The sequence below is a fragment of the Lathamus discolor genome, chromosome 10 (assembly GCF_037157495.1).
Source record: "Lathamus discolor isolate bLatDis1 chromosome 10, bLatDis1.hap1, whole genome shotgun sequence".
NCBI classification, from domain to species: Eukaryota; Metazoa; Chordata; class Aves; order Psittaciformes; family Psittacidae; genus Lathamus; species Lathamus discolor.
This window is the reverse complement of record NC_088893.1, coordinates 12,206,123-12,231,942: the sequence shown is the minus strand read 5'-3', so window position 1 is coordinate 12,231,942 and position 25,820 is coordinate 12,206,123. Positions and strand designations below refer to the sequence as shown.

General features: G+C 65.4%; 4 protein-coding genes across 9 annotated transcripts; 1 reads left to right on the top strand and 3 right to left on the bottom strand.

Annotated features, from left to right (window-relative positions):
• Positions 1-7,853: 7,853 nt before the first annotated feature.
• UNC5A (unc-5 netrin receptor A) lies at positions 7,854-20,279 on the top strand. 3 transcript variants are annotated; one of them, XM_065690176.1, is made up of 16 exons: positions 7,854-7,962; positions 15,715-15,936; positions 16,063-16,206; positions 16,284-16,387; positions 16,488-16,668; positions 16,783-16,950; positions 17,139-17,303; positions 17,388-17,576; positions 17,699-17,998; positions 18,087-18,174; positions 18,249-18,417; positions 18,506-18,739; positions 18,842-18,991; positions 19,070-19,234; positions 19,311-19,489; positions 19,700-20,279. In XM_065690176.1, the coding sequence occupies exons 1-16, from the start codon at positions 7,854-7,856 to the stop codon at positions 19,863-19,865; spliced, it is 2,733 nt and encodes a 910-aa protein (XP_065546248.1). In that variant the 3' UTR covers positions 19,866-20,279. The 3 variants fall into 3 exon arrangements, 2 of the variants coding, with proteins under 2 accessions (XP_065546248.1, XP_065546249.1); XR_010615015.1 differs by lacking the exons at positions 7,854-7,962; positions 19,700-20,279 and having other exon boundaries at positions 15,327-15,936; positions 18,087-18,169; positions 19,311-19,400; XM_065690177.1 differs by lacking the exons at positions 7,854-7,962; positions 16,783-16,950 and having other exon boundaries at positions 15,335-15,936.
• Positions 20,280-20,338: 59 nt separating this feature from the next.
• LOC136019708 (hexokinase-3-like) lies at positions 20,339-22,819 on the bottom strand. Of its 4 annotated transcripts, XM_065690181.1 has the most exons (9): positions 22,471-22,819; positions 22,255-22,394; positions 21,988-22,107; positions 21,805-21,900; positions 21,606-21,705; positions 21,289-21,472; positions 21,067-21,222; positions 20,657-20,890; positions 20,339-20,531 (listed from the first exon to the last, which is right to left on the bottom strand). In XM_065690181.1, exons 1-9 carry the CDS (start codon positions 22,817-22,819, stop codon positions 20,396-20,398), a joined length of 1,515 nt encoding a protein of 504 aa, XP_065546253.1. In that variant the 3' UTR covers positions 20,339-20,395. The 4 variants fall into 4 exon arrangements, with proteins under 4 accessions (XP_065546253.1, XP_065546251.1, XP_065546250.1 ...); XM_065690179.1 differs by having other exon boundaries at positions 21,988-22,394; XM_065690178.1 differs by lacking the exon at positions 21,606-21,705 and having other exon boundaries at positions 21,289-21,605; positions 21,988-22,394.
• Positions 22,820-22,849: 30 nt separating this feature from the next.
• On the bottom strand, positions 22,850-24,261 carry LOC136020105 (hexokinase-2-like). Its single transcript, XM_065690833.1, has 6 exons — positions 24,130-24,261; positions 23,938-24,033; positions 23,757-23,853; positions 23,491-23,674; positions 23,165-23,320; positions 22,850-23,087 (listed from the first exon to the last, which is right to left on the bottom strand). Exons 1-6 carry the CDS (start codon positions 24,259-24,261, stop codon positions 22,850-22,852), a joined length of 903 nt encoding a protein of 300 aa, XP_065546905.1.
• Positions 24,262-24,335: 74 nt separating this feature from the next.
• Positions 24,336-25,679, bottom strand: LOC136020104 (hexokinase-2-like). Its single transcript, XM_065690831.1, has 4 exons — positions 25,552-25,679; positions 25,101-25,152; positions 24,853-25,015; positions 24,336-24,539 (listed from the first exon to the last, which is right to left on the bottom strand). Exons 1-4 carry the CDS (start codon positions 25,677-25,679, stop codon positions 24,385-24,387), a joined length of 498 nt encoding a protein of 165 aa, XP_065546903.1. The 3' UTR covers positions 24,336-24,384.
• Positions 25,680-25,820: the final 141 nt, after the last annotated feature.

The following is a 25,820-nucleotide window of genomic DNA, read 5'->3' as shown; positions in this document are numbered from 1 at the left end:
GTGGGAGGGGGGTACCAGATCCCAGCTCCTCTGCCTCATCTCAGCTTGCTTGCTGGCCTCCATCTCTCCCAAGAGCTTCACATAGGTAGGACACAGCTCTGCCTGTTTGAGCACAGCAGTTCCCTGCAGGGTCAATGTCAGGGCTGCAGCACAGCGTGGTCCTCAAGCTGCCCACCTTGGGCTGTGTTTGCCCACATCCCCTCTTGTAGGCACTAGCAGCACAGGTGATATGAAGCTTATTTATTTCCCAAGGGTTTACTGGTGTCAGACCTGCAGGTTCACAGCACCAAGCCATTGAGCCCTGTAAGTCTGGCTCCTCCTTTCCCTGGCCCATGTCCTCTGCTGTCCTTCTGGCTGTAGGTCACCCCCTTACCCCAGCCCAATCCATGCTCTGTCCTTTAATGTTTCATTTTGGTTTTGATTTGGGGCCTGTCCTTCCCCCATGATTACACAGATTCTTGAGGTGGAGCTGCCTGCTCCCCTCCGGCCAGTGGTGGTTGTGCTTCTGCCCTCACTGCAGATCTCCTTCAGGAGGAGCCTCCTCCAGCAGCACCCCGGCAGCTCCAGCTCAGCCCTGACTGCACCCTGTCCCGGGCAGCACATCCAGCCCATCCCTGCCTCCCGGTGAGCCCAGGGCAGGAGCCACTCGGCCCTAATGCTGCGAGGTGCCTGTGCTGGCTCAGTGCTGCCCTGCCTGCTGCCGGGGCTGCTGCCTGCACTTGGGGCTGCAGAGAGCTGGTCCCACAGAAGGGCAGAGTCTTGACAATGTCTCTGCAAGTGCAATGGGCGAGGCGTGTCCGTGCCGTGCCAGGCTGTGTCCCCATGTCCTTGCATCACGTGCTGCCCCTGGGCCGCTTCTCTGCGCTGGTACAACGGGGACAGGACCCTGCTGCCCTCCTCTGTAGGGCAACCAGGCTGGGGTGCTGCCGGCAGCACTGCCCCCAGGGCAGGCAAGGAGGGGGGGATAAGCACTGTGGGGTGTCCAGCACCCCCGGGCTGCAGTGGGGAGAGGAGCCGCGGATCCGGCTGAAGACTGCGGTGTGCGCGGCGCACTCCTCCCGCACCATGCCCGCACCCGCAGCCCGGGCTCTGCCTGCACTGCCGGCCCCTCGCCACGCGATGGTGCCGCTCGCCCGGCCTTGGCCATCTCCGGCACAGCAGGGCTGGCAGCCTGCCCTGCCTGCAGTGGGGCACCTCCTGCCCGCCCTGCCTTCAGTGGGGTACCCTCCACTCTGTCCTGCCTGCGGTGGGGTGACAGAGCTGCCCCTCACTCCCCACGGTGAGAGGCAAACAGGAACCACGTGTGGGGCACAGGCTGTGGGGCTGGCAGGGCTGAAGCTGGAGGGGTTGATGGAGGAGCGAGGGATGCATGGGATCCAATATACGGTTAATGGCCTCTGTTTGTGACCACCACCGCCATCAGTGGCAGCATGAAGTGAGTGAGGGCCAGGGGCTGCCTGTCCCTCTGCCCCTTCAACCCACTCCCCTGCCTACTGTGTTCCCCCCATAGCCTCCCACCTGGCTCTGATGCTGAGTCCCACCCCAGCCGCTCTGTCCCTGTCCCCTCACCCCCACACCGGGTGCAAGGGGGCTGTGCTCATAGCGTGCTCTGTGCCCCACCATGTGGGGAGGCTAAGGTTACTTGGGGGGTGGTGGCAGAGGCTGCTGCGTGCTGCTGCAGTTCATTGCCATTCGCATGCAGCTGCGGTGGGATTTCATTTGATTGGAAAAGTAATAGGAGCCATTTATCTCTATGGCTTTATGGGCTCCCGGCAGCCCTGCAGCCCAGACAGGCTGGGGGGCTGGCAGTGCCCGCCTGCAGCCTATCCTTTGGGGACACAGTGGCTTCTATCCTCAGCTCCTGCACCTCAGGGTCCCTGTCTGCAGGATGAAGGGTGATGGCAGCTCAGGGACTCCTGGGTGGGTGCAGCGGTTGCCAGGAGCACCCAGTGAGCACAGCAGTGGCAGGGCTGCCCCAGCCTGTCTCACGCCGGGCAGATGTCCCAGCTGGCAGCCGAGCTGGCAGGCCTGTCAATAATAATAATTAAAAATTAATACTAATCAAAAGGGAGAGGCAGATGGCAGCAGACATGCGGCAGGGCTGCGGGGGGGGGGGGGGGGGGGCGAGGGGCACTGGAGACAGGGAGGCCAGCAAGCATGGGGATGGGAAGGACCAGGGTGCGGTGCGGCAGGAAATAGAGGTCAGGGTGGTGTGGGGCACAGCAGGGATGGGGGGGTGTGGGGCCAGGGTTGCTGTGGGGCACAGCAGGGATGGGAACAGCAGGACGGCACAGGAGGGGATGCGTGTCCCCCTCTCCTGTGTGCGGTGCAGGGTCACCTTGCCGGCAGCTGGCGGGCAGCCCGTGCCTCAGCTCTGCAGGCTGCCAGCACGGCCTCTTCCGGCACCACCAGTTCTGACGGCTCCGGCAGCAAGGACAGATCCTGCCCCTGACATGCACCCAGTGCCAGGACGGGTGCGGGCACCCATCTCATTGCAACCAGTGAGTGCTGCAGGGTTAAAATCCTCCAGAGTAACTGGGGAAGGAGCTGGCTCCATGGCAGAGTGTGTGGGCCGGGAAGAACAGGCAGCGCTGGCTCACCGTGGGAGTGGGCAGGCAGCGCGGCTGCGGGCGCTGGGACTGTGCCACGGCTGTTCCTCCAGTGCCTGTGCCCACCTCCCTGCCCCATCACCCGCACTGTGGCCAAAGGGATGCTCTGGGACCTAGAAGGGGGCACCTGGGCAAGCAGGAGTCCTCTACCCTTGAGCTCCGCCAGCATTTCTGGGTGGATAGGACCCTCGGAGGTACCCCACGACCTCCATACCCACCCTGCAAGGCCCTGAGCTCGCCTTCCATCTGGAATCACCATGGCAGGCAGGGAGGGGTACCCAGAGTGAGGGGTACCTACAGTGCACCGTTCCCATGACAACCTCCCTGGAGACAGCCTCCGGTGCGGGAGATGTGGGAGGTGAGGGGCCGTGGACCCCTCTGTGCTTGGGCTTCTGCACCTGGCAGGGCAAAGGGGGCTGCACCCGTGGGTCTTGCACATGGCCTCAGGCTCTGCCTGCCCTATCCTGACCCTGCAGCATGGGGCAGGCAAGCATGGCAGTGCTGGTGCTGTCTCCCTGTTCTGGGCTGTTCTCCTACAGCTGGGTTGAACAGGGGGGTGGTTGCAGAGGAGCTTTGCATAGTGGGGTTTGCAAGGAGGGAAGGGGTTAAGCGCCTGCAGGGCCATCCCCAGTGCCAGTAGCAGGGAAGGGGGAGCTGAGGACAGCATCTCTTGCCCTGTATAGTGGGAACGTGTACCTGAAAAGGGTCCCTTGCTGTCACTTCTCATCTGGATGGCAACCAGGCTCTGCAACACGGCTGAGCACTCTCCTTCTCCGCAGGGACGGGCTTGTGCTTCCCACTTGGCAGAGGCAGGCAGGAAAAGGGGGGGGGCTCCATTAGCACCCCCACATCCTCCCAGCATGGCACAGGGACCAGTCGCTCTTCAGGCTCGGAAGGAGCTGCTGCCAGCCCCAGGACTTCTGGGGCCCAGAGCAGACAATGGGCAGTGCCCCCAGTGCCCGTCCTTTCCCTCCTGACCCTGTGCACCCTCGTGTCCTCTCACGAAGGGCTGGTGATGCTGAAGCCCACAGCCACCCCCGTGCCAGCGCCCAGCCGCGGGGCTGCCCGGCTCCCTGCCAGACCCCCATCCCTATCCCTGCCCAGCCCCACGGCCCTGCCTGGGAGGGCTGGTGTTTCCCGGGCGGTCGATGCGCCCATCGATCCCGCGCAGCTCCGCCGGCTGCTCTCCCACCGCCCTGCTAATTAATTGTCTGCTGCTGCTGCTGCAGGAGCGCTGGGCACCAGGGTGCCGGGGCTGCCTGCGCCCTGCCCCGCCTGCGACCTCACCACCCTTGCCCTAAGCATAGCCACTTTCAGCCCCAAAACCTGCCCATGTATAGGGCATCCTCCGCTGTTCGCAGCCGTGTCCGCCCCAGCCACATGTGGGGACAGGGATGGGGACAGGGACGCTGCCTTTGTGCAGGGCTGTAATGAGATTTCTGCTTGGTTGCCTGGGTAGAAAATCCCAGTCAGAGGATGTGAAAAGCCCCTGGGAGCCCCATCAGCCTCCTGCCCCTGCTCAGCTCGGGGTATACGGAGGTGCCCCAGCACCCACAGTGCTGCTGAGGGCATCAGCACCAGCTTCAGCCCGGAGCACCCTGGCTGGGTAGGATGCACACTGGCTGAGAGCACTGGCTGGGATGTGCAGGCCAGTGGCTTCGCTGCCTGTCCACCCCACTCCCCAGCCCCACACTGCCACTGGTGCAGCCACCCCATGCCTGGGCTGGGAGAGCCAGGCCCACCCTTGAAGACCCCATGCCATGTGCCACCTCTGTGCCCACCCTCCCGCCCGGCACTGCCACTCCCTGGCACTGTTCGGTGAGGTTCTGGCACCGTGGCACTGCACGTGCAGGACCCACGTGTGCAGGGTGGCACCGCACTGAGCCCCAGCCCCTCCAGCCACCCCCTGGCAGCAGCAAATCCTTACAAAGCAGGGAGCAGCTCTGTGGGTGCTGAGGGCTGTGAGGAGTCGGCTGTGCTGGGATGGGCTTTGCCATACGTCTTAATGGAGCCTGTCCTGCCCCTGGCACCGCACACGTTAATCTGCTCTTGCAAATGGCTAATTTTGAAAATCCTCTTATCAGAATTAGGTCCTCAACATCCATATTTATTTACTTTTTATTGTCACAGGCTTCCTGCTCCTCATGTGGCTGGGGTTGTTCTCACTGCCTCTGTTTCCAAGCATCCCTGTGCAGGATGAGGTGTGGGATGCCCCATGCCATGCTGTGCTGTGCACATGTCCCTCACATGTCACACATGTTCCCCACACCCTTGGCTCTGCCGTGGACACCAGCAGTGCCAGTTCCTGCTCCCCACCGGTACCCTCCTGTGCCCAGCACCACACACAGCCCAGTCCGTGCCTGGCGCCAGGGGCCGGGCCGCATCCTGCTTGTGGGGCCATGCATTATGCATTGTTTATTCGTCAGCACCTTCCCCGTTTGTAACTCAATTAAGCAGACGGCGGTTTTGCTAATACAATGGTGTTTAATATTCGACTTCCTTAAACACCACAAATGGATGGGGAGGCAGAACACGGGTGATCCATTATACATGAGCTCAAATATCTATTTAAATATTTGATGGGAGTTTAGAAAATCTCCGGGCTGGCCTTGACCATGGCTGCAGGGGCTGGGCAGGAGGTCAGGAATGGAATGGGATGGTGGATGGGAGCTGCCCTGGCTGGATACAGCACCCAGAGCTCATGGTGAGCAGGGGACGGTGCCAAGGTGGTGATGTCCACAGGGAGATGGGAGCTGCAGCCCACAGAGCCGATACCACCACTTGCTCAGCAATGTCCTCCCTCCATCTCCACCCCAATCCAGTTTCTTCCAGGAGGAAGCCCTGGCACAATGGCTGTAGCATGCGGCTGAGCCGTGACCACGGCGTGCTGGAGAGGAGAATTAATTTTTAATTCCATCTTAATTAGTCTGAGCAATAATCCATTTACAGCACCCAGTGGGGCCAGCACTTCTGGCATCCCCCCGGGGCTCTGGCAGTAATGGGAAACCCAGGCACCAAGCACCCTGCACTGGGGGCACTGGGCTGGCACTGCGCTCCCCTCGTTGAAGTTCACAGATCCTGTGACTCCCCACATGCTGTTGCCCCTCATGCTCCCCTGAGTGGTGGTCAGGGGTGCTGGGTGCCCCCATGGGCACAAGCCAGGCTGGCACAGCCCCTTGGCAGGGCTCAGGGCTCTGGCAGCTGCGGAGCAGGATCCAGCTCATCCATCCCCTCATCTCCTCCTCAGCAAGAGGCAGAGCAAACAGAATTGAAAGTGATCTCCCCAATCTGTATTAATTAAATTCTATTAATTCGTCAGTGCACGCTGTTGCTTCCCCACAGACAGCCTGGCCATGCCAGCCCATGGTGCAGGAGGTACATGCTAGGTGAAGCAGCGCGGCCTTGGCATGGCACCTGTGTGGCAGCATGCATGACGAGCACATGGCAGGGGAGCTGGACGAAGCCAAGGCAGGACCAGGCAGCACCGGGACCCTGGTACCTGGGCGGTGGGAGTGTTGTTGCTGGCACCACCGGCGCAGCGGGATCTGGAAACCATCCCGGGAGAGCAGCGCGAGGAGCAGATGGGGCTGGCACCGCAATGGGGTCCCAAGCCCCCTCCCCAGCATGCTGCCCGAGGGAGGCACCGTGCTGGGTCCCCCGCACAGGTGCCATCCGCACAGGGTACTCAGGCCTGGCAGGGGGTGCCGGGCTGGGGGTCCTGGCGCTGCAGGGGAGCTCACCCTGGTTCCCATGGCAGCCCCCCGGGAGCTTGTGTGCAGCGCAGTGACTTCAGCGGGAGCAGATGGAGCCGCGAGAAGTAGAAACATCCTGTTTCCATGCAAATGCCATCAGTAATAGGGAGCCAGCCTGAAGGAGGGTGATGAGCACTGCACCACAGCTCTGCCCACGACGGGCCGGGGGTCCCCTCTGCCGGCTGGGCTCCCACCAGTATCCGTGCAGGATGTGCCTGGGGAAACATGGTGGGATGGGAGTGGGTACCCATGGGTGCCCTGCACATGCACTGCCCTGCCTGCACACATGGCCGGTGCACAGGCATATTGGTACGGGAGGCCCCCGGCAGGGGTGTGATGGTGGGAGATGGCTCTGGCTCACCCCGGGGCTGTTCTGCTGTGGCCTTGGCTCTGCCTGGCACTGCCGGTGCTGCGCTGGGGGGGATGGAGGCCGCAGCACAGCCGGTGCCACCCGGGAGAGCCGTGCTGGCTTCGCACCCACTTCAGCTCTGGAAGGCATCAGAGCAGTTGTTAATTGTTCCTGCAGCTGCTAATGAAATTATCTCTGCGTGGCGCTGGGAGCTTCTGCCCAGCCCTGCCCTGCCTGGTCCCTGCTGCTGGGGGCAGAGAGCTGCCCGGCACTACTGGCATGGGCTCTGGCTCCCACAGGGAGTCCCTCGGGTACCCCAGTGCAGCCTCACCCCTTTCACCCTATGCCCATACTGCGGTCTGGCTGCTGGTGATGGTACCTTGGCTGGGTGCAGGGGTGGTGCTGGGAGGGAAGGGGCCGCATGCTGCAGCAGGTGCAGAGCCAAATCCCCTGGGAGAGACCAGCCTGGCTGCGTGGGGGCTACTTTGAGGACAGGGCCACGCGTGGGGCAGTGAGGTGGGTCACTGCGGGTGGCACATGGTCTCACCAAGATGGTGGTGTCGCTCCCGTGACATTGCCCAGCGTGAGCTGTGGCGGCCGGGCAGGGTGCAGGCAGGACTCCCTTCTCCTGGGGTGCCCCCCCGCACCCATCCGTGGGGCTCCAGGTTCGGCTGGGAGACCCCTGCGCATCACTTGCGCAGGTCTGCAGCAGGGATGAGGGGCACAGCGGGGTGCGTGGGGAGTGCCGTCCCGGGGGGGATGTCCCGGGGGATGATGCCGTGCCGTGGGGGTGGCACCTTGCCCGGGGGAAGCGAACCAGGGCTGCGGACCCCCCGCGCCTGTCCGGGGCGGGATGCGGATGGGAGATGCAGCCGGGGGGGTGCGGTGCCGGCGGTGCGGGGCGGGGGGCGGCGGCGGGGGCGCGCCCAGCTGTTGCGCCGTCCCTTCCGCGGGCGGGTCCGCGCTCGCCGCCCCGCATTGGCGGCGCCCGGGCGGAGCGGAGCGGCGCGGCGGCGGGCGGCAGCAGCGGCGGGGCCGGGCCGGTGGCGGTGGCGGGGGCCGGTGGCGCCATGGCCCGCTGAGGGCACCGCGGAGCGCGGCCCGCCCTGCTCCCTCGCCCCGCAGCGCTCCGCGGGGCGCGCCATGGGTGCGCGGCCGCGCCGCCGCCGGGCCCCCGCCGCCGCCGCCGCCACCACCGCCGCGCCGGGGCCGCTCGGTGCCCTGCTCGCCGCTGCCCTCCTCGCCGCCGCCGGTGAGTCACGGCGCGCCCCCCGCGGGCACCGGGATCTGGGCGGGATGGGGGGGGGGGGGGGAGTGCGGCGGGGAACGGGCACCGGGCGCTGGACAAGGTCACCCGCGGAGCGGCGGCGGCGGCGGCGGGCGTCCTGCGGGCAGCCCGTGCCCTCCCGAGGGTCGTTCTCTGTGCGGGGGGCCCGGCCGGCTGCGGGGTACCGGGGGGTCCGCGGGGTGCCCTCCCGGGCGGGGGGCGTGCCCCTGTCCCGCGGCAGGCACCGCCGCCCCCCCCGTGCCCACGGACGGCCGCACACCCGTGCCCAGCCGACGCTGGATCGCGGACGCTGCCCGCACTGGCGGGGCTGGCGCTCGCCGCCTTGCCGGGAAGGCTCCGCTCCCCCGGGGCCCTGCCAGCCCCGGGCACGGATGTCCACAGCGGAGCTGCTCCGCGGATGGGGTTCCAGCCCCACGCACGGGGACTCTGCCCCACGCACAGCATCCCTGCCCCCGGCACGGGGTCCCTTCCGTCCCCATCACCTGGCCGGGACACGGGGGACCGTGGTAACGGGATACTCTGGAGAGCTGCTGTTACGTCGCGGGGGTGGCCGTTGCGTGGGGGGGTTTGCGGGGCTGCATCGGTGCTGCTGCAGACGCGGACGGTCCGGAGCCCGGCTGCCCCCCGTTCCCCCTCATCGGGCAGGACCCGGCGGGTGGGGGAGCTGTTTGGCCGGACCCCCGGGGCTGAGCTGCACCGGCTGCCGGGCCGGGGGCCGGGGGCGCGGGGGGTGCTCGGGGCTGTCGGTTGCGGGCAGGTGTCACGGCAGCCTGGAAGTGGCGGCTGCAGACAAAGGACCAGGCTGGGGGCGGGGAGTTGCGCGGGGCTGGACGCGCGCTCTGCGGGGGTCCTGGTGGGGACACCCCGTCTTTCACCACCGGAGACGTCTTCGGTGCCTGGCCTCGGTGCGCCGGGCGGGCACCCAGCGGGGCCGCATCCCCCGTGTTCCCCGCACCCGTTTTTCCCGTCCCGGCACCCCTGGGGACCCGTCGCCCAGCGCTCCCAGCATGGCCCCGTCTGCAGGGGGACACTGCAGAGCCGGCGCGGTGGTGGGCACCCCCCCACATGGAGGGTGCTGCTGGTACCGACCCCCAGCATGGAGCGCTGCTGTCTCCATGGCGCTCGCTGGGCCGCGGGGATGGATGGAGCTGGGGGGCAGCGGGACGTGGGGTGCACCACACTATCCCACACCGGCTCTGCGGCGAGAGGTGTGGGGGTCCTGGCGGTGCCAGAGCGGTTCGGGGCAGTGCTGTGCGGGAGCTGGTTCCCGTCGCTTGGCAGGCAGCTCACAGCCGGCCGCGGCGAGACTGAGCCCAGCCACCGGCGCGGCCGCTGCTCGGCACGGACGTGCCAAGGCTTGGGCCTCTGTGCACCAGGTGCTGCTTCAGCCTGGTATGGCACGGCACGGCACGGCACGGCACGGCACGGCACTGCATGGCACGGCACAGCACGGCAGGGACCCCTGCTTCTGGGGGCACTGATGCACAGGTTGGGCACAGGGGAACCTGGCTGGCCAGGCGCAGGGCCCCTGCCTGCAGCTGTGGAGCAGCATCCCCTGTGTGGGCTGCCTGCTCTGCTGCCGGTGCCCGCAGGGGAACGGCAGTGAGAGCTGAGGCTCACCCATGGGCAGCAGAGCAGGTTGAGCACCCGAGATTCAGTGGCTGCCCCTCTCGATTGCTGCGCTGGAGGGTGGGCACGGGTAGAGGGGCAGGGTTCTGCCCCAGAGCTACCCCTGGCCCAGTGCTGCCAGATGCCAAGGGGAAGGCCCTAGAGCATCTCCTGCCTCCAGGCTTGCCCCTTGCCCCCCCACTAGCTCCTGCTGCAGCTCTTCTGGCCGGGTCCATGTGCTCTGCTCTCACTGCTCTGCCACCAGCTTCACCACGTTGCTGGGGACCCTCAGGCTCCAGCAGGCAGCCCCCAACCACTGTACCCACAACCTGGTGCCCCACAGCCTGGCACCCTGGTCACTGCATCCCATCAGCACCCCACACCCTGTGCCTGGCTGGACAGTGGAGCCTGTGCAGGCGAGCAGGAGGGCAGAGGGTGATGGGCAGCGCTGGCACTTGCTGCGTGGCTGGGAAGCCGCTGTGCCGGCTGGCAGCGCGAGCACGCGGCAGACGCAGCCTGCCCAGGGCTGTTTGTTCTGGCCCAGTGCCACGCGGGGCTGGCACTACACCAAACCGTGGGGGGCCTGGCAGGTGCTGGCAGCAGGCAGTCGGGGCGCGGGTGGTGCTGGCAGGGGCTGGGCACCCCCAGAGCCACCACGGAACATCACAGCCATGGGTAAAGCTGATGCTTGTCCCACCTGAGTGGACAGCGGTGGCCGGGAGTACACTGGGAATGGTGCCAGCGTCTGAGGGACGATGGCATGGGGACGGTGCACTGTGCATTTCCTGCACCCTCGGTGTCAGCACCAGCACTGCTCCGTGTACTGTGTGACTGTCTGTGGGCAGGCTGAGGTGGGCTGGCTGCAGGCTGGCCACACAGGGACCCCATCCTCAACCAGTTGTCAAGTACCCCTTGGCCCTGCAGCCTGCCTGCTCTATGAGTGCTGCTCCCAGATGGGTGTCAGGCAGATCACAGCTTACCCTGGCCCCCACAAACCCTGCCCAGCCTGGGGCTCCTGCTCACAGAGTGGGAGTCTCAGGTCCCCCTCCAGCCAGCCGTTGCTGAGGCTGCTGTCACCACTGCGTGCACCCATGGGTAGGAGGGGAAGAGGCTGCAGGGCTGGACCTCAGCACCCAGGGCTGTTGTGTGGCTGGAGGGGCCTTCCCAGCACCCCTACCATCTCCCATCCCTGCTCCAGCAAGGACACAGGGCTGAGGGTCACCTTGACACTCCTCCCAGCGGGGCCAGGGCTCAGCGGGAGCATTTGCTCTTCACTGTCAGTTAAAGGAGAGACAGGAAACCACTCGGCTCCCCGGGCTCAGGACCCCAGCATGCAGGTCTGGGCCAGTCCTATTCCCCCCACCCCATCCCACTGCCAGGCTGGGCTTGGGGCGCCCCCCATACCCCACTGATCTGGAGCCAGGACAGGACCCTCTCCCCGTGCAGTGCTGCTGATGGGCTGGCATGGCTGGCACAGGTCCTGTGGGCATGCTGGGTATGGGGGACTGTGGGGCTCAGCAGGCACCCAGGACTGGTGCAGAACAGGGCTCTGTGTGTTCTATAGTACCAAGAGGGGTCCTGTTCCATGGGTGCCTGGGAAAGGGTGCCCAGCACTGGGTGCCAGGGCCAGTACCCCTCAGGCAGGCAGAACTGCTCCCTGTGGAGGGGCTGCTACCCCCGGCTGCCTTTGCTGGCACCATTGTCCCCAGACCCTGATCACAGGGTAGCGTGGGCATGGCTGGGGCACTGAGGCAGGGTGAGGGCGCAGGGAGCCCTGCCTGCCCCAGCACATGCTAATTGCACGCAATAGGGAGAGCGGTATCAGCTCAGATCCGTAATTAGGCAGCTCCATTGTCATGCAAGCCCGCCCGACTAATTCATTCATAATGAGCACTCACTTAATCAGCGCCCAGACACTGCCATGCGCTCACTGGGAGACCCGCACCCACCAGCCCCACCGCCCCTACCCAGCCTCTGCCATGGCCATGGGGCTGGCACACGTGGGGCACACACATAGGGACCAGGACAGCATCTGGCTTGAGGGGACACACTGGGATACTGTGGGCATGGCCCTGGGACAGGCGGGGGCACTGTGGCTGTTGGACATGGGGGACGTGTTGGCACGCTGTGCCCATCGTCACATTGTCCCCAGAGCTCGCCACGCGCCAGACTGGCCGGGAGCCAGGCCCTGCTGCCCGGCGCTGGCATCCGACCCTGCTGGCTCACTGCCCAGCTGGGGCTGGCACTGGCACCCGCCTGGCGTCACCGTGGGGCTGCATGGGGTGGGAAGGTGGGTGCAGTGGGAGCGTTCACCTATGCTCAGATGCTCCAGGTAAGTGCTGGAGCAGTCACAGGCAGCTGAGCAGTGCGAGGCAATGCTGTGTCCCCTGTTTGGGGGTCTCCCGGGGGCAGCACCAGTTCGTTGTGGCTCGGAGCCAGCCTCTCCTGGCAGGATGGTGGCCGGCTCAAAGCCTCAGACAAGCTTTATGATTGCAGTGAGTTGTGCCAGCTCCTTTTCTCTATGCTCTGCGGCAGCAGGGACTCCTCGGCAGGCAGGGCTGGCACCCACAGCTTCCCTGAGCACAGCCGGGCATCCTCTGCCCTCCCCCTGACACCCAGCCTGCCCTCATTTAGGCCATGGCAATCAGCAGCAATTACTGCTTTAATCACCTGCTGCCGGAGCACAGGCCGGGCACTGGGAAGCGCAAGGAAATCTTTCACGTTAATGGTGTGCCAGGTCTGGCGCGGTGCAATGGATGAGCCGCCAGCTGGGATTGAACCTACCGGCTGCAAATCCCACAGGGATTCAGGGGGATCCGCAGGAGGGGGCACAGCCGCGGAGGCAGGTGCTGGCATCAAGGTCCCAACCCCGCTGTCAGGACCCCTGAGGTGGCCGGCATCAGGCAGGTGGAGGCTGGGGATGGACGATGTGCTGGGCTCGGCTGGGCAGCAGCATTCGGGCAGAGCCGAGCCATGGCAGAGCAGCTGCCCGCTCCCTCCTGAGCGGGCACACACTGGTGTGCCGGTGCTGGAGCTGGCACTGCTGCAGCCGCCCGCGGGCAGCCTCTACTCGCCAAGAACACACTGACCTTCCCGGTGTCTCCCCGCGGCAGGCACCGAGGTGCCAGCATGCTGCTCTCAGCACTGCTGGGAGTGTGGCACCTGCACCAGGGGCAGGATCAGCCGCTTGAGAGGGACCAGGCTGCTGCCCAGTGAGTCCTGGCAGTGCCCCATGCTGGGCAGTGCAGTGTCCTGCAGTCTCTCCCTGCCCAGTAACACCAGTACACCTGGTGTTTCTGACGCTGGGGGACCCAGGTGCTGCAGTAAGGGGCTGTTGGCCATCTGGGATGCCAGCAGCTGCGGAGTACAGAGAGCAGGGGTGTTCTGTGCATGCGGAGGGAGGCCGGGAGCTGCGCGGGGTCCGGCAGTGCTGGGGTGAAGGGGAGTACTTGGAGCCCATCACAGGGTGTCCCCATCCCCTCTGCATCCCGAGGTGGGTGCTGCAGCCCTGCTCCCAGCCCGAGCACCCTGCCCCTTCGGCAGGGCTGCTGTTGCCCTCATTAGCCCACGTGGGCAAGCAATAATTGATGATAAAGCCCTGCTTAATGCACTGGCTTTACCGGCCGTGATTTATCAGCACTGGAGCAAACCGCACTCCCAATTAGCCCTCCAGCTGCTGCAAGAGCCCCCGGCCAGGCTGTGACCATGTCACGGCGCGGGTTCCTGGGGCTGAGTGGAGCCCAGCGCCCTGCCACCCCCCCAGTCCCCGTCCCCTGTCCCCGCCGAAGTTCCCGGTTTCCTTTGCCAAGGTGACATAAGCATCTTGCCTGTTTCCATGGCAACGCAGCAGCAGGTGAGCATGAGGCCGATGCGGGAGCCGGCACACGTGGGGGGCCGCTGCCCACGTTTCCGGGTGCCCACGCTGCGTGAGGCGTCTGCGGCGTGGGGGGTGCCCACACTGCATGTGGTGGCCATGGCGTGTGGGAGGACCGTAAGCCATGGGGTGTCCATGGTGCATAGCATGGCCTGCAGAGATAGGGGCATGTATGGGGTTTGGGGTGCCCGCAGCATGTGGTGGTTGGCATAGCTGTGCTGCATGGGATAGCTACAGGGTCATGGGGTGCCCATTGTGCATGCAGTGCCCACGGTGCATGGGCTGCCCATCACAGATGGAGACTGTCATGGATGGGGTACCTGTCATGGATGGGGTGCCTGTAGTGCATGGAGCACTCAGACCACAGCCCTTCCACTCCCTCACCCTGGCTCCAGACCAGCTCCTGCCTCCCAGCCATGCCATGACCACACCACAGTGTGGAGCCCCAGTGTCCCATACAGTGCCCAGCAGCAGGATGGCATCTGTGGGGGTACCTGGCAGCCCCCCTACTCTGATGCTCACATGTCCCCAGCTTCATTTGCTGCCTGTGGTCCCACTTTACCCAAAACACCCCCAGTACCTGGTTGAGTGGGTGCTGGGGCACTCGATGAACATCCTGCCTCCTCCACCCCTCGCTGCTGGCCCCCACTATTCCACGGTGATAGACTCACAGCTCAGCGACTGCTGTACTCATTTCATGTGTGATTACAAGGCCAGTCCCCAGCACTGCTCCCCCGTTCACGTTCACCCAGCATGCCCGAGTGGGAGGCAGCAGCAGCGCTGTGCAGTGGTGAACCTGGTACTTAATGGATAAATTGGATTGTCTTTTTCCATCTCAGCCCCTGGCTGGCACAGTGTGGAGCCCCACACACTAGCGTGGACACCCAGGGATGCCTGAGTGGGAGGCACAGCAGTGAGAGCCACGGGTGATGCGCTGAGCCGTGCCGCAGCCGGCACCGGGCCCTGCACCACGCTGGGGACCGCAGCGCCTGTCCCTGCCGTGACCCCCAGGCCGGCCCCGGGCTGCGTCTGGGGGGGTCGTTAAACCAGTGAAATATGAAATGCCTCTGTATCCCCGACAGGGGTTTTAATTAAATTAATTGCCAGCGACATTGTAAAAGTGCTGATGGGGTAATAACCGGCGCATTATGGTTGCCGTTTATCTTCCCCGTGTAAATTAGCTGCCGCACCTTGCCCGTCCCGGCGGGCACCGCGGTGGCTCGCTCGGCACCCGCTCCCTGGCTCAAAGGGGCCTGAGCTGGCTGCTGCGAGCAAGATCCTCCACCGGGGTGCTCAGCCAAGGCCCAGGGACCTCTGTGTCCCCCATGGCCCCTGTGTCCCCAAGTCTGTTGTGCAGGTGGGAGCCAGCCTCGGTGGGCACCATGGGCAGTGGGGGTCCCGTGGGTTAGTGGTTGCCAAACGAAGGCACTTAATTACTGCGCATTCCATCCCATTTAATTGCTTATTAAATCCTAACCAGCCAATTAGCAGCAGCAATTACAGCTTCATTCAGTGACACAATCGCTATTTTATCGTTTGTTAATCAAATGCTTATTTAGGGCCCTGGTTTATTAACTCTTTCTGCAGCAGGCGCCAGCAGGGTGAGGGAGCGGGGGCACCCGGCCATGACTGGGCTGGAGACGTGGGCACTGTGGGTCTGTGCCGCACGCCTTGTCCCCAGTGCTTCTGGCCCCTGCTGCATGGCACCCACAGCCCCCAGGCAAAGCTGGGCGATGCCCGACGCCCCAAAGGATGTGTGTGCAGCCCAGAAACACAGGGGACAGCCAGCCCCCGTGTGCCATGCCTGTGCCCGCTCCCAGGTGGGTGCCAGTGTTCCCAGGGCATGGGCCGTGCAGCCCTGCGCTCACTCTGCATCCTTGTGCCGCTCCAGGGCACCTGGGGCAGGATGCGGCCCCTGGCCTGCGCTTGCAGTGTGCCGGGGAGCGGTGGCAGTGGGTGCCCTGGGAGGCGTGAGCGATGGCCCTTGTTGGTCACACTACATTTCCTTTTCATTAGCACTAAGTGTGGACATGAGGGATCGGTGCGGGTTCAGCGGGCGCAACCACTGTGCTGCTGCTCTCCCTGACGGATGGCAGGGACAGGAGGGGGCTGCCGCATGGCAGCAAGGGGGGGACGGTGGTGAGGCACAGGGACACGGGCACAGGGACACACCGGTATGGGTGATCACCCAGCCTGGGCACACTGGAGGTGCCCGAGCCCCCATCTCCCTGCAGGTGCTCAGCAAAGCGCGACCGTGGCCAACCCGGTGTCCGGCGCGTCCCCGGACCTGCTGCCGCACTTCCAGCTGGAGCCGGAGGACGTCTACATCGTGAAGAACAAGGCAGTGAGCCTGGCCTGCCGCGCCACCCCCGCCACCCAGATCTACTTCAAGTGCAACGGCGAGTGGGTGCACCAGGGTGACCACGTCATGCAGCACAGCACCGACCGCGGCACCGGTGAGCACCAGCCCAAGTGATGAAAGCAGCCCCGGTCATGGGGACATGTGGGGGGGTTGCATGGAGCTGAGTTCATGGGGATCCCCCCCGGTGTGTTGGTGCTGACACGCTGCCCACTGGTGGCAGGGCTGCCGGTGATGGAGGTGCGCATCGAGGTCACCCGGCAGCAAGTGGAGAAGATCTTTGGGCTGGAGGAGTACTGGTGCCAGTGCGTGGCCTGGAGCTCCTCCGGCACCACCAAGAGCCAGAAGGCCTTCGTGCGCATTGCCTGTGAGTGTCTGTGGGTGCCTGGATAGGGTGTGGGGCGCTGGCCCCAGTTCCCCCACTTCACCCCTGTGCCTCCCCAGATCTGCGCAAGAACTTCGAGCAGGAGCCGACTGCCAGGGAGGTCTCCATCGAGCAGGGCATTGTGCTGCCATGCCGCCCTCCCGAGGGCATCCCCCCGGCCGAGGTGAGCCCCTGCACTCTGGCAAGGCAGGATGTGGCTGAGGGTGCCCCTTCCCCACGGGGACACCGAGGGGGTGACCCAGTGATGTCCCCATGCCCCACAGGTGGAGTGGCTGCGCAACGAGGAGCTGGTGGACCCGGCGCTGGACGCCAACGTCTATGTGACGCCAGAGCACAGCCTGGTGCTGCGGCAGGCCCGCCTGGCCGACACCGCCAACTACACCTGCGTGGCCAAAAACATCGTGGCCCGTCGCCGCAGTGCATCCGCTGCCATCACTGTCTATGGTACGGCCCCACCGCGCCTGTCCTCACCGTGCTGCCCCAGTGTCACCCTCCCCGTCCTGTCCCTCCCCGTGTCCCCCATGCCGGCGGGGCGCTGACGGGTCCCTCTCCACCCAGTGAACGGCGGCTGGTCAACGTGGACGCAGTGGTCGGGCTGCAGCACCAGCTGTGGACGGGGCTGGCAGAAGCGGAGCCGGACGTGCACCAATCCCACGCCCCTCAACGGGGGGGCTTTCTGTGAGGGCCAAAACGTGCAGAAAACCGCCTGCACCACGCTCTGTCCAGGTACCCGCTGCCCGGGGCATCGCCACTGCCCCCCCCATGCCGATGCTGCACTCCCCGCTGCACCCAGCGCGGTCCCTGCCCTCCCGCCCCAGCTGTCTCGTCCTCACACCCCCTGTGTGTCCGTGTCTGCGGCCCCCGGGCAGGGGAGGGGATGGCGGTGGGGCGCTGACCCCCGGCTGTGCCCGCAGTGGATGGCGCCTGGTCAGAGTGGAGCAAGTGGTCGGTGTGCGGGGCCGAGTGCACCCACTGGCGCAGCCGGGAGTGCTCGGAGCCAGCGCCGCGCAACGGGGGCCGGGATTGCCACGGCCCCGAGCTGGAAACCCGCAACTGCACCTCCGAGCTCTGCAGCCACGGTGAGTGCGGCGGGGGCGGCGGGGCTGTCCCCTGGGATAGGGGATGGGGGTGCCGGTGCCTGCTGACGCCCTGCCGCACCACAGCTGCCTCTGGTGCCGAGGACGTGGCGCTGTACGTGGGGCTGGTGGCCGTGGCCGTGTGCCTGGTGCTGCTGCTGCTGGTGGGGGTGCTGGTGTACTGCCGCAAGAAGGGGGGCCTGGACGCCGATGTGGCCGACTCCTCCATCCTCACCGCTGGCTTCCAGCCCGTCAGCATCAAGCCCAGCAAGGCCGGTGAGTGAGGGCTCCAGGGACGGGGCTGTGCACCCACGCCAGGACACGGAGTCCCTCAGGACCTGGGTCCTCAACCTGTCCCCCCCATACCCTGTGCCACGGCCCCTTGCTTTGTGCCGCAGACAACCCCGGCCTGCTCACCATCCAGCCCGACCTCAGCACCACCACCATGACCTACCAGGGCTCTCTGTGCCCCCGCCAGGACGGCCCGGCCAAGCTCCAGCTGCCCAATGGGCACCTGCTGAGCCCGCTGGGCGCCGGGCGGCACACGCTGCACCACAGCTCGCCCGCTGCCGAAGGCGCCGACTTCGTGGCCCGGCTCTCCACGCAGAGCTACTTCCGCTCCCTGCCCCGCGGCACCAACAACATGGCCTACGGCACCTTCAACTTCCTGGGGGGGCGGCTCATGATCCCCAACACAGGTATGGGGGGGCTGGAGCAGGGTGCCAGAGCATCACCCGGCACAGGCGGGTCCCCACGGGCTCACCCCTGCCTGCACCCCGCCACCAGGGATCAGCCTGCTCATCCCACCCGATGCCATCCCACGGGGGAAGATCTACGAGGTCTACCTGACCCTGCACAAGCAGGAGGAGGTGAGGTAGGTGCTGGGGCTGCCAGGGCGCGGGGCCGCTGGGCTGGGACATCCCTGCTTCATCTGCCCCGATGGTGCAGGCTGCCCCTCGCCGGCTGCCAGACGCTGCTGAGCCCCATCGTCAGCTGCGGCCCGCCTGGGGTGCTCCTCACGCGCCCCGCCATCCTGGCCATGGGGCACTGCGTGGAGGCCAGCGCCGAGAACTGGAGCATCCGGCTGAAGAAGCAGTCGTGCGAGGGCACGTGGGAGGTGAGCGCCTGCCGGGCACGGGGGGTTCCAGGGCGGGCGCTGGAGGGGGGATGCCCACGGCCGCGGTGCGTGTCTCTGGGTGCCGCAGGACGTGCTGCAGCTGGGCGCCGAGCCGTGCACGGAGCTGTACTACTGCCAGCTGGAAGCGCAGGCCTGCTACATCTTCACGGAGCAGCTGGGGCGCTTTGCCCTGGTCGGGGAGTCCCTCAGCATGGCGGCCTCCAAGCGCCTCAAGCTGGTCCTGTTCGCGCCGGCCGCCTGCCCCTCGCTCGAGTACAACATCCGCGTCTACTGCCTCAGCGACACCCAGGACACCCTCAAGGTACCGGGGGGTCCCCGTGTAACCCTCGCATACCCCGGCTCAGAGCGAGGGATGTGCTCTCAGGGTGCAGCAGCCGCTGCCTGACCGCTGCTGTGCCCGCAGGAGGTGATCCAGCTGGAGAAGCAGCTGGGGGGGCAGCTGATCGGAGCCCCCCGGGTGCTGCACTTCAAGGACAGCTACCACAACCTGCGCCTCTCCATCCACGACATGCCCAGCTCCCTCTGGAAGAGCAAGCTGCTCGCCAGTTACCAGGTGGGGAGCCCGGCTGGTGACTGGGGATGGGGACAGTGTCTGCCACTCTGACTCCTTCCCACCATCATCCCACCACAGGAGATCCCTTTCTACCACATCTGGAGCGGGCTGCAGCCCTTCCTGCACTGCACCTTCACCCTGGAGCGCCTGAGCCCCAGCACCTGTGAGCTGGCCTGCAAGATCTGGGTCTGGCAGGTGGAGGGTGATGGGCAGAGCTTCACCGTCAACTTCAACATCGCCAAGGTGAGGGCAGGGCTGGGGGGCTCCTGGTGGTGACCCCAGGATGGGCTCACATCACCCCCCTGCTGCTCTGCCCTAGGACACGAGGTTTTCGGACTGGCTGGTCCCTGACAGCGAGGTGGGCGCCCCGGCCCTCGTGGGCCCCAGTGCCTTCAAGATCCCCTTCCTCATCCGCCAGAAGATCATCAGCAGCCTGGACCCGCCGGGCACCCGGGGAGCCGATTGGAGGATGCTGGCCCAGAAGCTCAACCTCGACAGGTTGGTTTGGGACGGGGACAGGGCTGGGGATGAGGTGTCCTGGTGGACAGGGACGGGGGATTTCTGGGCTCACCCTGCAGCTATGGATGCTGGAATGCTGCAGGACCCTGGGAGTGGAACGGTGCCCAGGGTTAAGCCAGCATGGGGCTGGTCCTGGGATGCGGAGCTGCCCCTCTGCCCTGACGTGATCCCTCTCTTCAACCCCCCCAGCCATCTCAGCTTCTTCGCCTCAAAGCCCAGCCCCACAGCCATGATCCTCAACCTGTGGGAAGCGCGGCACTTCCCCAACGGCAACCTCTCTCAGCTGGCTGCCGCCGTGGCCGAGGTGGGCAAGCAGGACAGTGCCCTCTTCGCCGTCTCCGAGGCCGAGTGCTGAGCGTGGCGGGGATGGAGGCGCAACCCCGCTCCTGGGGGACCACCGCCATGGGGCAGCGGGGGCCTCGGCCGGCCCCCAGGCTCCCGCTGCCCCACAGCCCACCGCGAGGGCTGCCCGGTCCCCTTGTGAGACAGGGATGCCCGCGTCCCACGGCAGTCAGGCCCGCCCAGTGCTGCGGCCCTGGGCATCCCACAGCCCAGTGGTGGGGGGCCGGGGGGCACTGGGTGTGAGTCGAGCGTGCGGTGCCGTCGTGCTGTCTGCGTGTGGGGCCCCGTGCCGTGTTGTGTAAAGACCGTTTTTTTAATTCTGTATTAAGTGCATTCAAGTATTTACACTTGGCCTTATGTACATAGCGGTGCCGCGGGCGGGGGGGCTGCCGGACCTGAATGTAAATAAATTCGATATATATTGCTACGTGGGGCTGTGCCCGGCCGTGCGCTGCCCCCAGGCCCTCCCCGGGAGCCCCAGGAGGCAAAGGTGTGGAGAGAAGCCCTTTATTGGGGTGATGGCAGTGACAATGGCATCTGTCCCTAAGGCCCAGCTTTGCGGCAGGCCACGGCCGCCACGAGCGCAGCCCCTTTCCCGGAGCCATCGTCCGAATGCAGGAAGGTGACGGTGCACTTGGGTGCCAGGACCTGCAGCGTCTGCTGGAGGTTCTGGGAGAAGCTGGAGGGCACAGGAGGGAATGGTGAAGGCCGGTGTCTCCCACCCCATGCACGCCATGTTCCCCCACACCCCTGCTATAAGGCAAGGGTCCCTGGTGGGTGCCTGCCACCCGCAGCCCCACTCACTGCGGGTGCATCTTGTACAAGGTTCCGTCCACGCCGACGGTGACAACCAGCTGCTCCAGGCCACGGTTCTCCCGCATCTTCTCCACCACAGCGGCCATGCCGGCGGCGCAGAGCTGGGCCGCCCGCAGGGACACGGTCTGGCACACCTCCCGCACCAGCACGCTGTCCTCAAAGCTGGCGTGCAGATCCAGGTCCCGCAGGATGGCCAGTACCTTTCGCAGGGCCAGCCCATCGCTGCCCCGGACCAGTGGCACCTTTAGCACCACTGTCCCCATCACTGTCCCCATCCCACAGGCAGGAGATGGCATCACCTGCATGTCACATCAGTGCAGTGTGGCCCCCCTCCCTGGGCTCTGGCTTCACACACTCCCACCCCGGGCTCAGGAAACCTCCTGGAACCCAGCACTCACATCTCGATGGTGGAGAGGAACTTGGTCTGGAAGATGTCCTTGGTCTGCAGCTTGGGGCAGGGCTTCCCACGGAACAGGACCTGTTTCTCCACCATTGCCAGCAGGATGTAGCGCACGATCTCGCCCAGGTACATGCCGCTGATGAGCTTCTCAAACCTACCCGAGGCACAGGCTTAGCTGAGCACAGCAACCCCCTGAGTGTGCCCCAGGGCCTTCACCCACCTCTGCTTGCCCGGGTTGATGGTTTTCTCATCCACCATCCGGTCAAATGTGGTGATGATGTGGTCCAGGCAGCCGTTGTCCCCAAAGGCACCCCACTCCATGTTGATGCACATGCGGCCGTCATCCCCCTCCACAGTGCCCACGTTCCGCATTTCCTCCATGTAGCAGGCATTGGTCCCTGTCCCTGGGGACCCCGTGCTGGTGTCACCCCCACCACTATGGCCCTGCAGAGCTGCTTGGCACCTTGCGGCCATGCCACACGGGCTGAGGTGGTGATAAGGGGATGGGAGACCCCTGAGTGCAGCAGTGCTCCTCACCTACGATAAGGCCAATTTCACATTTAGGGTCATCATAGCCACAGGACATCATGGTTCCCACTGTGTCATTGACTACGGCTACCACGTTCAGCGCAAAGTTCTGCCAAACCAGAGATAGGGACATATGTGGCTTAGTGGCACTGCCTGGGTGCAGGGTGACACCCTGGGGACAGACGACTGTACCCAAGCCCTTCCCTACCTCTTTGCGCTGGGCAGCATCCCTCAGCAGCTGGACCACGTCCTGCCCCACACAGCCTGAGGCGTTGAAGCCTTTGGTCCAGTTCAGCAGCACTGCCTGCAAGGGAGGTAGGAGCAGGCGCTGGGCAGCTGCCTTGCACCCTGGGGCCCTCCCCATCCTCAAGGTCTGGAGCCATCCCCTCACCTTATCCAAGCCCAGCTGCTGGCAGGGGAAGGAGAAGGTGAAGCCAAGTGGCAGGATCTGTTCCATCAGGTTGTGCTTCAGCTGGCAGTCCATGATGCACTCAATGATGTAGTTGAAGAGCTGTGGAGAGGAGCCGTGGTCAGCAGGGCCCAGGCTGGGGTGATGCCGCAGGGGCTCTCCCAGCCCCATCCCAGGTCCATGGGCAGTGAGGGGGGACGCAATTCCCACCCCCTCGCCCTCTCCTTGGGCACAGATTCTCAGCCTCACCGCCACACCAGTGCCCTGTAAGATGCGGGTTGGGATGAGATAGATCTCAGAGGCCACGCGTACGCTGCCCTCCGCCGCATGCACCACCAGCACCCGGAAGTTTGTGCCTCCCAGGTCCAGCGCCAGGAATTCACCTCGCTCTGCAGGGCACCAGCACAGGGCATCAGCAGGGCCACGGCCACCTTGCACCCCCTTCCCCAGGCCCCCAGCCCTCACCAGTGCCATCAGGCGTGGCACGGACATAGGTGGGCAGCATGCGGACAGAGGATCTGGCATTGGTGTCTTTGCCCAGCCCCAGGTCCATCTCCTGCCTCATGAGCGCCTGGACGCGCTGCAGGTCGGAGTGGCTGAGCCGCAGTGGGGACAGCACCCGATCCACCTCCCGGCGCTGCTCCGCCAGGCGCAGAGCCACTGCCGTCACGATGGCTGCCCCGCGCCCGCTCCCATCCACCGAGGGCAGGAAGGTGATCGTGCACTCTGGGGCCAGCAGCCCCGTCACGCTCTGCAGGATCTCCCCAAACCTGCCAGAGGAAGAAGAGGATGGCAAAGGCCGGGTGTGAAGCATCCCACTGGGATGGGAGCCCCGTGTCCCTCCTCACCTGGCATGGTCTCGGTACAGCTCGCCATCCACCCCGATGTTGACAGAGAGCTGCTCCAGCTCCCGGCTCTGGCACATGTGTGTGAGGATGGCAGCCAGCCCCGCGGCGCAGAGCGCGGCAGAACGGCTCACCACCGCCTGGCAGACCTGCTGCACCCGGCAGCAATCCCGCCTGCTCGGCCGCAGTCCCAGAGTCTCCAGCATGCTCCTCGTCTTGGCCATGCCATCCTCATGGCTGCGAGGGAGGACACAGTGCTGGTTATGCCCTCCCCATCACCCAGCCAGAGCAGCTCCTGGTCCCCAGACACTCACTTGATGATCTCCAGGACCTGATGGGTCTTGAGCACATCCTTGTTCCTCAGGATGCCAGCATTGCTCCCAGTGAAGATGGCTTTCTCAGCAGCCAGGGTGATCAGCACGTGCCGGACGATCTCTCCCAGATAGAGGCTGCCCACCAGCTTCTCAAATCTGTGTGCAGCCAGCATGGGGGTCAGTTGGGCCCCACCTGGCACCTCTCGGCCCCTTGAAAGCATCCAGGAGCAGCGCAGAGGGCCATGTGCTCCTGTTAGTGGGGCCTGACATGCCCAGGGATGGACAAGGAGCCCTGGGGACCCTGCCCTCACTGGGGGTGGGAGCACCTCTTCTTCCCGGGGTCGGAGGATTCCTTGTCCACGCGCTGGTCATAGGTGGTCACGATGCCACTTAGGGTGGTATCGTCCCCGAAGCAGCCCCACTCGGTGTTGACACACATCCTCCCGCTGGTCTCCTCCACCATCTCGACCAGTTGTGCCTCGGCCATGAAGCAGCTGTTGGTGCCCACGTCTGTGGGGAGTGATGGGGATGAGCACTGATGTGCTCCCTCCCCCAGGACCACCCCCTGGCATGGGGGATGCCCACTGCTCACCTACAATGACGGCAACCTCACAGGCCTTATCATTCCTGCTGGAGGTCATCATGGTGCCCACAGTATCGTTCATCAGAGCAACAACATCCACGTAGAGCTGGCCAGCAGCAAAGAGAGAGCATCATTAGCCCCTCCATGGGGGCAGCCCCCAGCCAGGCCCCCTCACCTTGTGGCCCCCCACCTCTTCCTTGTTGATGGCTGACTGCAGCAACTGCACAACGTCCTTCCCCTCCACATCAGTGCACTTGAAGCCCTTGGACCAGGAGATGAGCTCTGCCTGTGGAGAGCACATGGCTGAGCTGTTGGCCTCCAGCACCACTGATGTGCTGGGCAGGAGGTGGCCGCAGGCCCGGGTCAGGGTTATGCCACCCACCTTGTCCAGCCGCGTCTGCTTGCAGCTGAAGGGGAAGACAAAGCCCAAGGGGTAGCGACGCTGGAGGCTGGTGAAGCCGGCCAGGAACTGGCGCAAGCATTTTGCAATGAAGCTAAAGAGCTGCAAAGGCATGGCCAGGGGTGACAGGCTGCACCCCTTACCCAGCACCCAGGCTGCGGGAGGCAGCCCTGGAGCCCTGCCAAGCCACCATGGTGCTGGGCAGCCCAGCACCAGCCACCCGGTGCCATGGCCTCCTCATACCGCTTCCCCCTTGCCCTGCGTGATGGTCATCGGTAAGTCAAAGATCTTGTACATCACTTGAGGTCTCTGGTTCCCGTCACCAAAGAGGGTCACAAAGAGGGTCCGGACATAGTTCTGGCACAGCTCCACCACCAGCAAGTCACCCTTCTCTACGGGGGAGCAGAGGTGGTGTCAGGCAGAGACCTTTGCTGGGACAGATCCCCTATAATCTGCCCCTTAACCTGTCCCAGGGACAGTCACCCACCCATGGGGGAGGCTCCTGAGAGCCTGAGACCACCACAGGAGACAAGAGAACCAGCTCCTGGCCTCTGGTCCTGCACCAGGGACTGGCAGAGGCAGTGCAAGGGCAGCGCATGGACCAGAGACCAGCGCACCCCTCCCTAGCACCCCAGAGCCAAGTCCCAGGAGGCATGTGGGGCTGTAGGTAGCAAAGCAGCCCGTTGCCAGGATGGGCTGCCTTACCGGTGCCATCGGGCATGGAGCAGATGAAGGTGGGCAGCATCTGCATGGTGGCCTGCGCATGCATCTGGCGGCTCAGCCCCTTGCGCATGTCCTGCATCATGCGGCCCTTCAGCACCTGCAGCATCTCCAGCGGGACGGTGAGTGCCTGCAGGGCTTTCTGTACCTGGGGACAGTGAGCCTGGACCTTAGGGCAGGTCTGAAGGGCAGGGGATGCCTCTTGCTGGGCGTGAGGCAGGGATGGGCCTTACCGGGGAGCCGGCGGAATTGCTGCGCTGGCCCGGCTGTTGGCTCACTGAGGGCCTGTGTGGAGGGAGCTGGTGTCACACGTGGAGCCCCAGCCCGCAGGGGGACAGGGCTCCGGCCTGCCCAGTCCCGAGCAGGGTTTTGGGGCCCATCCCCGACTCTGCCTCCCACTTCCCCTCCGTGTCCCAGCTCCTCAGGGTCACAGTCTCAACAGCATCGTCTCTTTGCAGTGTCTATCGCAACTGTGACCCGGCAGCCGGCGGTGGAGGAGGCAGCGGTGCCCCACGACGCCGATGGGGGCCGGAGCATCAAAGGGGCTGCCCCTGCCTCACCCTGCCCGCCTGTCTCCTCAACCTGCGGGAGGCCGGAGGCTGGTCTGTGCCCCGCCCGGAGGGGAGCCTGCTGAGCCCCATCCCCGGCCCCAAACGCGGCTCCCCGCCTCCCGGCGCCCCTCACCGGCGCACGGGCAGCCTGCCCCGCTCCGCCGAGCCCAAGGCCCGGCGCTGCAGGCTGCGCGCAGCGCTCTGCTCCTGGGCGCTCCCGGGCGCCCTGCCCGCAGCTCCGCGCCGCTCCGGGCTGCCCATGGCGGCCGGCCGGCGGCAGAGGACCGGCGGTACCGTTGGCAACGCCGCCGCCGTTGCCCTGGCGACAGAAACGGCACCCTCGGGAGCCCCGGCCCGCCGAGCCGCTCGCGCCGCCGCGGTTAACGGGCAGCCCCCCTCGCG